General features: G+C 40.7%; 1 protein-coding gene across 1 annotated transcript in view; it reads right to left on the bottom strand.

Moving 5' to 3' along the window:
- Nucleotides 1-435: 435 nt before the first annotated feature.
- LOC137291999 (doublesex- and mab-3-related transcription factor 2-like) overlaps nt 436-10,662 on the bottom strand; it is a 16,947-nt gene continuing 6,720 nt past the window's right edge. The window contains exons 2-4 of the mRNA XM_067823553.1: nt 8,907-9,256; nt 6,488-6,624; nt 436-1,807 (exon numbers count right to left, since the gene is read on the bottom strand). Coding sequence (XP_067679654.1) covers nt 933-1,807; nt 6,488-6,624; nt 8,907-9,256 — 1,362 coding nt within the window. The 3' untranslated portion in view covers nt 436-932. The remainder of the gene's footprint in view (nt 1,808-6,487; nt 6,625-8,906; nt 9,257-10,662) is intronic.

Raw genomic sequence — 10,662 nt, 5'->3', positions numbered from 1 at the left:
GAAATTCCCAATATCGCCAGGTAATACATTCAGACGTAGGCAAAATGTTAAATTATATTTCAATGAGGACGCAAACATAGTTCCACGTGGTAACAATATTAAGTTCTTCTTCTTCTTCTTCGATAATACTCTTTCATGTTGATAATTATTATACATATTTATTACATTTATGGCATTGTTTTGCTTTATGTAACAACTGTTTGAGACAATGAAAAATGTTAATATTCGCAGACAACTCCAATGAGGCAACTAACGGATTCGGTGTGCGAAATGTAGATTTTGCCATGATGTATTGGCGTTAATACTAATGTTGCCTGAATTGGATCCGCATTTAAACTTTTTTATGGTTAAGGCAACAGCTCAATAAAAATATGTTTAACTGTAAGATTTCATCCAAATTTACACAATAAACAAAATTAAATGAACTTCAACAAATGCATTCAAGGTAAAGTTTTATGCACGATAGAAACTGATGCATGTACACAAAGCAAGATATATACAACAGAAACATATATGTACACTAAAGAGGCTTTAAAATATCCCCGGGCGGCAATAAATGGCTGATGGCGCTGACGTCCTTATCTTCCTCAAATGTCGAAACCGATTTTGAGTATCAGCAATTGTTTCACGGATGCTTGGCATTATATCTAAAATAATGTTTGTAGTTATTGATACAATGTAAACAACCAAGTCATTTACCGTTATGAGTGTCTTATGTTTAAAGAAGAATCGAACTCTTATATCCTATAAACAGCATTCTTTTTCAGATACCTAGTTGAAAGATTGAAGGATTCGTGAAGGATAAAGGGAAATTGCATTGGTGTATTTCAGAATAAGTATGGTGTTCACTTGGGCAAGAATTCAGTGTCTATGAATCATGAATTATTCAGAACATCATTGTTACAATCGTAAGATAACGGGTCTTCAACTTGTCATTTGCCTATTATAGATTCCACGGAGAATTTGAGAGGCGCTGCTTTCACTATTTTCGTGTACACATCGGCTGCCTCATCACTTGAAGAGACCGGACTGTGTGGGCTATGAGGACTGTGAGGACTAGGGGAGCTACTGTCACTGAGGACGGAGACAGAGTCCGAGGAGACACAGGACTGAGACGGAGTCGGTAGTAACGACTGAAAGGCAGAACGTCGCGCAATCAAATCCTCTGTGCTTATGGCTTTCCTCATGTCAACTTGGTTCGGCTCTGCCTTCCGCTCCGGATGCTGCGTCGTATGCATCTGTACCGTGGGGCATGCTGGGAAAACACCAGCCGCCATGTTCATTTGTAGCGCCCATGGTGGGAAGTTCATTGCACACAGTGAGTTTTGCATATGGACGTTAGGTATTAGTTCTGGAGGGGGAGATTTTAATCCAATCATCGGCACAGGAAATTGATAGGGCATCAGCTTTGCTGCTAGAGCATGATGGTGCCTAACTGGAGCAAGAGACTCTGATTTCATTCCAGAGGCCAACTGTTCTATTGCCCTTTCAAGATCTCCACCACAGCCCTGCCAAACCAACTCCAGCACATTAGGATTATGAGTTGGGAAGATTCTCTGAAGAAACTCTCGTGGTGTCATATTGCCTACGAGAAGACGTGATTTGGTCAGCTCTATGTTTCTGGTTGGAGTTGTCTCCCCCGCTTCACGACTCTTCACGATTTCTGCCTGTCTCTCTCGTTCCAACATCACCAGCTCCAACTCCTTGTCAGCGAAGCACCTCCTCTTCCTCATCCTCTCGTTCATATAGGGTACCATGGTACGGAGAGACTCCGGTTGTGGAAGGGCGTGTAGGCGAGCACGGTAACCTAGCAACAGAAGGATACATCAGTACATCACTGGAAAGTCATATTGTGTCCTTTTCAGCGTTACATACTCATTGACCTCAACTTTCTAAAACAATTTCAGTCCTTTAGGGTTGTGGGGTAGACTTGTGGCAGAGAATTTCTGATATCCTCTGTCGTGATATCGCTTGAATACCCACTCTCGCTCACACCTCGTCACTTTCTTCAAGGGTATTTTGACATGAAAGTTTTGTTTCGGATTTCATGATCACTTACAACATAGTTTTATTACATCGAATTTAACCCCACAGTATGATATACAACATGCATCAAATTTACAATCCTATAAAAAGACATCATTGTTACAGTTTTCCCAAACCATGTTCGTTCTAAATTTCAATGAGTGAGTGAGTGAGATGTGTTTTACACCGTTTAGGCAACACTCAAGCAATATCACAGCATCTGGAAGGGGATCTACCACAGATGGACTTCCCACATTTAACAAGTTATGCCCTGCTTTTTCAGACTACATCATAATCCTCTTCAAATACTTCAAATTTTAAAAATGAGAATTACTTACTTACTTACACCCATTACCATGTCTTCTATCAAGAGTTGAAATACTAGCACCCTGGAGCGATAGCACCAGATACAATAGACCCACACATTCCTGTACTTTTAATTCCCATCGCCCTGCATTCCCAGTGTACACGGGATTGCATGTTTTACAAGATGAAAGGGTGTTTGTGACCCCGCCTCCACCGTGGGATGTGCCCTAAGTCATCTCTCCTTACACACTGAACCCAAACTCCGTGTATACAACACCCTCTACCAAAGATATACATTGAAGATAAAGTAAATCTCAACATAAGCATCATATTATCACTACGCTCCTTGAAATTCTCCGAGGTGTTTTTTGAGTAACCTTAATCCCGACACTGGAACAAGAACAGTAACAAATCAGCTGGGTGGGTGCAGATGGGTTATATCACTCGCTAGGGGGCGCACTACACCAAAGGCAGCGCCCCCTATGCAACAACTCTGATCAAATGGCAGATGGTTGTAATAAAACTAACTACGACAACAATTCCTTAGCTTCCATCACATCACGGAGAGGGGAATACGTATCTGGTGTTGGAAGATGTGCAAGTGTGAACCAGTTTTTTGGGTGTAAGTTACTGAATAAATGTGTTTTTATCTGTCATGTAACGTACAGTACAGCAGGGATTATATGTGGAAGGAGTGACTGGTGAGCGTTGATAGAAATGTACACATCCACACCATGATCTGCACTGATCTGCAATGGAGCTTTTAGCCACTCTGTGATATGTTTTGAAAAGAACCTTTATATTGTCCAATGTCAGGTAATTCATCACGATGCTGAATGGCACTGATAGTAACTGGAACTGCGGTTGCATAACGTGCAGCAGTTACCATTAAAACGCATGGCAAAGTTTAGGAACTGGAGAATGACTTTCCGTTTCGATGATCATGATATTGATTAGGTTGGCATTCCACTTCGATGGCCCTGGCATGTACCCATTACCGTCAGTCGAACTTCCCGCTTGAGTTATAGATTCTTCTGCGGAGGTATTCTTAAGTTATGGCAGTCACTGTCAGAGAAATTCGAACACTATTTCTTTTTTCATCCATTACAGACACTAACATCAACATTCTACAAATGTATTTTCAATGTTCCACTGAAAGTGATGGATCTCATTCATCCACGTGCCTGAAAGGGGCGGTGTATGGTCAAACGGTCTGTTAACAATCAATAGCATTAAAGCCTGATCCTTTAGTCTGATATGATGCCTCTCTGTGAAGATCTGAGGATGTGGAGAAGGCATAAAGCATTAACAGAGAACCTCGCTTTCAAGGAACGTGTGAGGAATGCAAACTACCGTAGATCTCCCCTTGTGATAGGTACAGGGTTATAGATACTTTTTACCTAGACGCCATGGGTGCCGATAGACGCCATAAGCCTGATCCTGACGTCCAACATAGGTTTTTGTAGTACTTAACGTTATATAAAACCTAACCTCGGAAAGTCGTTTCTGGTTTTACACTCAAGTAAATGAAGCAAACACGAAATCGTACAGCCGTGAGAATTTGTGGAAGCGAATAAAATATGTTAATGTTTACAGTGAAATCTGTCAAATCCGGATTCTGTGATATGCGGTTGTCTCCACAATCTAGACTCCTACAAGAGTCCCTGCAAAACTGTTCTTATTAAAATAAGTTATTATTATAGCTTGCTGTATAATCCGGACTCTCTCAGTTACGGATTACGGACTAAAAATAACATTCCCAAAAATCAAATTGCTATGAGAATTCTGCTTTGAAATCCAGACGTACACTTGTAGTTGACTAAAATATCAGTCCCAACAATCAAACTGCCATGAGAACAATGCTTCGTATCTCGGACCGGAAGCAGCTGACTATAGTAAAAGTCCGTTTAAAAACATCATGATAAAATTTTGAAAATGTTGAAGGACATTAGACATATTGCAGAGATTAGAGGTTCCGATATCCTTCCTCATGTTCTCAATTTGGAAGACATGGCGTAAAACTTCACTTGTATTACGTGCAAAAGCATAACCATATTGATTCGGTCCCAAGAAAGTCCGTAATAGACAGAGCCCACTGTAATTATATCGTGAAATACGTGATATTTCTCCAGAAAGGGAATGTGAGAAATCACTAATCTGATGATATCAAGCTGACTGGTGTTTATTGTGGCTGACAAAGTAGCTTCATACGAGTCATTATTCTAGAAAATCGATCACTGTGTTTACAACATATTAAGGCTTCCACTACATTGTAGATTATCGGGACTAGAGAGATGCTGTAGATGGTGTATATGGTGACGATGTTGTACATGATGTAGATGGTAGGCATGCTGTAGATGGTGTATATGGTGACGATGTTGTACATGATGTAGATGGTAGGCATGCTGTAGATGGTGTATATGGTGACGATGTTGTACATGATGTAGATGGTAGGGATGCTGTAGATGGTGTATATGGTGACGATGTTGTACATGATGTAGATGGTAGGGATGCTGTAGATGGTGTTTATGGTGACGATGTTGTACATGATGTAGATGGTAGGCATGCTGTAGATGGTGTATATGGTGACGTTGTTGTACATGTTGTAGATGGTAGGGATCCTGTAGATAGTGTATATGGTGACGATGTTGTACATGATGCAGATGGTAGGGATGCTGTAGATAGTGTATATGGTGACGATGTTGTACATGATGTAGATGGTAGGCATGCTGTAGATAGTGTATATGGTGACGATGTTGTACATGTTGTAGATGGTAGGGATGCTGTAGATGGTGTATATGGTGACGATGCTGTACATGATGTAGATGGTAGGGATGCTGTAGATGGTGTACATGGTGACGATGTTGTACATGATGCAGATGGTAGGGATGCTGTAGATAGTGTATATGGTGACGATGTTGTACATGATGTAGATGGTAGGGATGCTGTAGATGGTGTATATGGTGACGATGTTATACATGTTGTAGATGGTAGGGATGCTGTAGATGGTGTATATGGTGACGATGTTGTACATGTTGTAGATGGTAGACATGCTGTAGATAGTGTATATGGTGACGATGTTGTACATGTAGATGGCAGGGATGCTGTAGATGGTGTATATGGTGACGATGTTGTACATGATGTAGATGGTAGACATGCTGTAGATAGTGTATATGGTGACGATGTTGTACATGTTGTAGATGGCAGGGATGCTGTAGATGGTGTATATGGTGACGATGTTGTACATGATGTAGATGGTAGGGATGCTGTAGATAGTGTATATGGTGACGATGTTATACATGTTGTAGATGGTAGGGATGCTGTAGATGGTGTATATGGTGACGATGTTGTACATGATGTAGATGGTAGACATGCTGTAGATAGTGTATATGGTGACGATGTTGTACATGTTGTAGATGGCAGGGATGCTGTAGATGGTGTATATGGTGACGATGTTGTACATGATGTAGATGGTAGACATGCTGTAGATAGTGTATATGGTGACGATGTTGTACATGTTGTAGATGGCAGGGATGCTGTAGATGGTGTATATGGTGACGATGTTGTACATGATGTAGATGGTAGGCATGCTGTAGATGGTGTATATGGTGTCGATGTTGTACATGTTGTAGATGGTAGGCATGCTGTAGATGATGGAACGTGTTGATGATCAGCTGATATGTTTGCTTCCAGTTTGTTGAAGCTGTATATTTGGTGGACGGTGATACTGATGTAGATAATGTAACTGTTATAGCTGATGCAGATGTTGACGTGTTTCTTTATAATTATAATGTGTTTATTGATGAAGGTGCACAGGGTATGAAGATGGAACATATGATGTGAGATGCTGTAGATGTCGTAGGTGATGGACATGGTGACGTGTCTGTAAATAATGTAGGTATTGATAAAATTGATAAAACAGCATAATTTTGTAGACGATGTAGTTGTTGTAGATAATGTAGGTGACGCATGTGTCGTAGGTGATGTAGATACTGGTGATGATGTAGATGTTGTAGATGATGTTGTTGATGTAGACGATGTTGATGATTCAGATGTTGTAGATGATGTTGATGGTGTTGGTGTAGGTGATGTAGATGATGTTGACACAGTAGATATTGTAGGTGATGTTTTTGATGCAGCTACTGTAGACGCTTACTGGTGAGGATGTCGCGGGACAAGGAGTGCTGCTGTAGACTTCTTAGGTTCCTCTGAAGGAGTTTCCGTTGCTGTAAGAGAGAGGCGGCACTCTTCACTTTGGCCTTCATCTGGCCTGTCATCTCCGTGGCTTGGTGCCTGCAACATCAGGTGAATTCGTGATCAGTGAAGAGTAACAGATTCTGTATAACTAGAAATACTTGGGGTATAATCAACTAGTCAAGCTGTGTGACTCACATGTAACTACTAAATATAACTAGCAATAATTTGAGAAGGAAATCTAACGCCTTAATTGTAACAAGAGTGAAAAATACTTCCTAAGAAATAATTTGTTGGCAGCGGTGATAAATGACTAGTTCAAACGTCAAAGGAATTGTGTTAACAGAGAATCTGACTAAATTGTTTGAAGAATAAAACTGGAAAAAATAACTGTTCTCCACAACCAATACAAATCAATCTGATGTCCCTTTCACAACTTGAAAAGCTGTTAGGATATAGAAAGACTCACAGATGTATATTCAAAATAGACTGCCGAAAGCAAATTGCTAGGGAGAGCACGTTCATAAACGCTCATAGTCATATTCTGTTTGATGACACTGGGCAATCACCAACTCTTACATATATCAACATATCATATGGACGAAACTAATGAGAAATGGACGTAATTATTTGAGGCACCCGTGGGGCTTGGTGATTAATCAGGGGAGACAGAGTTAGCATTTCAGCAAGAACACCAGGTGCTCATTTCCCTGTGTGAGTATAATGAAGATAATCATGTTTAATCATGACTGGAATAGCATCAGTTTAAAACAATCCGCTCACATATGTGGCTGACAGATAATCACTCCGATTTCTGTTATATTTGTGAAAGAAAATGTACAAGTTTGTGTTTGGACATCGATATGTCATATTTGAATTAGCTAGCAAGTTTTATTTTCTTTGTATAAAATGTGTTAAGTTTGTTAGACCACACATTTAGAGCCAGTACTGTTATAACGAGAACATTATAACAATACACATTCACAACTGCATGGGCGGAATCAAATGTTGATTATTTTATTAGTGTGTATGCATTAAACCTACACAGTCTCACCCTACCTTGGGTTATTTTCATCTACAAATGCATTGCTTGTTAACAGTCTGAGGCAGGGGCCATAAGCGTTTATTTGAACTGGGAACGTAACATTATCACTGATTCCACAATGAAGTGCACAAGGTTCATCAGAGTGAGGGTCTATACACAAGCTCAAAGTCTCATAACATATTAATCATTTCCTGTAACTATAAATGTTAAAGGCTGTTTGTTTATATGTTTATTGCGACACGTTTTATCATAGACAATTACGTTTCTTATAATACTGGGCTCAGGTTTGGCCCATGACTACACAGGGTGCAAATGTCATATCGCTAATTGGTAACGTTACACGCATTATCTGTCGTTCGCACGTATTGCACGTGTTGCACGAGTTAAGCGTTTGTGTGATTTAACATTTGTTTATGAAATCCTGCTAATTTGATAAGATAATTAACCTTGAAAATAAATTACTGTTGACATGATAACGCTGGACATGACAAGGAGATATTACAATATTTTAGTGAAATGCACTTAGGATCAATCGTTTAAATTATTCTTTTTTATTGTATGACAGTGTCGCAGTTGATAAGTAAGTTCTACATGTACATGTTTTCATGTCATACATCGGTGTTCAAATAATCTTCAAATGAACTTAACTTTCCCAAAACAATAATACAACCTGGCGGGCATTATTTAGACAGACATGTTTTATAGGTGTAAGAACAGCATCACTTCCGGGTAACCCTCCGTGATGTAACCGGAATGCTATTCAAAGCGGCTTTATCCCGGCTCACTCGCTCACTTTCAAGGGCGATGGGGTACACTGGTGGTTAAAGCATTCGTAAGTCACGCCGAAGACCCAGGTTCGATTCCCACAATGATGTATACAAGATGTATACATCTCGTATGATGTCCTCTACGATGATATTGCTGAACAATGTTAAATCGTGTTCACTCTCTCGCCCCATTCACATCTAAAAACGGGTAGACCGCACGTACTTTGTTCACCCGTTTCCTGAACACCTGGTACCATGACGACAATAATTTGTGACAATATTTAAAAATTCCCCCTTTCATTCTCTAGTTTCTTTCCTGTCGTGAGACAGGGATGTGCGAATGAAACATTCGAATTCCTCTGTTCAAAATTTCTTATCCAAAAATATACAAGTAGAAAGCAGGATGAGGCATGGAGCCCTGATTATCACCTACTATTACCAGCCACACTCTCTTCAACCTGTCTTCTTTCCTCGTCCCACAATCCTTACCCCATTCTCTACTCACCCCTTTTGTGTATCGCCTATATTTTGTCACCTGACTTTAGTAGTACTATTCTTGCACCTCTTACCTTCGTAGGGCTACTTGTGCCGCCATTATGCGTTGTCGCTCCACCACCAGGAGGCAGTTGGAGCACTGGCAGTCTCGCCATCTACAGTAACGCTTGTGGCCCTTCAGACACGAGACGACTCCGTGATTACGACACCGAGCACACTTCGGAGTCCTCAGCATTCGACGCTGGGGGAAGGACGAAGATTTGCCATTGGCTTCGCTGCCGGATTTGTTGGTCAAATCTTCATCGTCGATCTCGTCACCGTCAACGTCACCCTCACCATCAACGTCACCATCAATGTCTTCTATATCCAAATATTCGTCACTCTGCGAGTCTAGACACGTAGCGTCAGTCTCACCTTCGCTCATCTGAAATACACCAAGACACGTAAAACGGTTAATATGGATAACATAGCAAATTAACTATTTGAGATTTTAACAGATTTAATTCAGCGAAACGGACATGAAACGCAAACGCAGCCAACATGATTAGAAACAAATATTCTGTGCATATTGAAATATGTACGAACAGTGAAATCAAATTCGCCAAGGATTTCAAATGGGCCTTACTTTGTCATATTTCTATATATTATACTCTGGTTATCAAAATATGCTGCAGTGGAAACCCGGAACCCTGGATGTTTATTACAAAATATCGAGTTACCTGATTTCGAAACAAATGTGCTAAGGTCATTCAGTAAAAGTTCATGAGGTAACGTAAATTTGAGCAGTCCGCAGAGATAATGTCGTTCGAGTAGACAAGGTGTCAATGTACTTTCTACATATTACTCTCAGCTGACCCGTACTAGGTGTCGTCACTACAACACCTAAGCCACGTGACAAGAATGCCTTGAGACAACGTTCCAGTGTGAAAACAGCATGAGGGTCCAATTTGCCAGGTGTAAAGTTTAACATTACCTGGTGTCGGTTCTACCGGATACTATTGAAGTTACTTGTCAATGCCCAACATAGTGTTTGTTCTAGTGTGTGAGTGAGTGAGTTTAGTTTTACGCCGCACGAAGCAATAGTCCAGCTATATGGTGGTGGTCTTTCCAATCCAAGGATCAACAGCATGAGCATCGATCTTGGGAACCGATGACATATGGCAACCAAGTCAACGAGCCTGACCACCCGATCCCGTTAGTCGCATCTTAGGACAAGCATAGTCGCCTTGTATGGCAAGCATGGGTTGCTGAAGGCCTATTCTACCCCGGACCTTAATGGATCTTTTGTTCTAAGAATTCTTAGATTTAAGTGAAACTAGTGATTGACAGTAGGGGTGAAACGATGCGCTCTTACCCCGGTATGTGCCTGCTGGTTAAAACAATGCAAAAATCTAGGTAACATGTGAACACCAGAGGTCCTTGTCACAACGAGTTCGTAGGGCTAAGCCGCCATAAAGCTGGAATATTGCTGAGTGCGGTGTAAAACTAAACTCACTCATTCGTAGGGCTAAGACTAACTCCTATACTTTACACAGACGTACGACCGTAAAGCTTTGTGAAACAGGCACTAGGTTTTCTTTCTTGTCGAAACATGCTGCAAAGAAAAGATGCTGGGGGTATACTATGCCCTGGGCCTTGATTTTCGAAGCTCTCTTATCGCTAAGATAGTCGTAAGTAAATGTTAATTTATGGCACTTACGACTATCTTAACACTAAGAGAGCTTCGAAAATCTAGGCCTTGGTTTCTTAACAGTCTTAAGTCTATTTGAAAGCACGTGGGTAACGATGATATTCACGCAACGATCGTTTTAAGAAATGGGGCTATGGGTC

The sequence above is a fragment of the Haliotis asinina genome, chromosome 7 (assembly GCF_037392515.1).
Source record: "Haliotis asinina isolate JCU_RB_2024 chromosome 7, JCU_Hal_asi_v2, whole genome shotgun sequence".
In the NCBI taxonomy this organism is placed as follows: domain Eukaryota; kingdom Metazoa; phylum Mollusca; class Gastropoda; order Lepetellida; family Haliotidae; genus Haliotis; species Haliotis asinina.
This window is presented reverse-complemented; position numbering and strand designations above follow the sequence as displayed.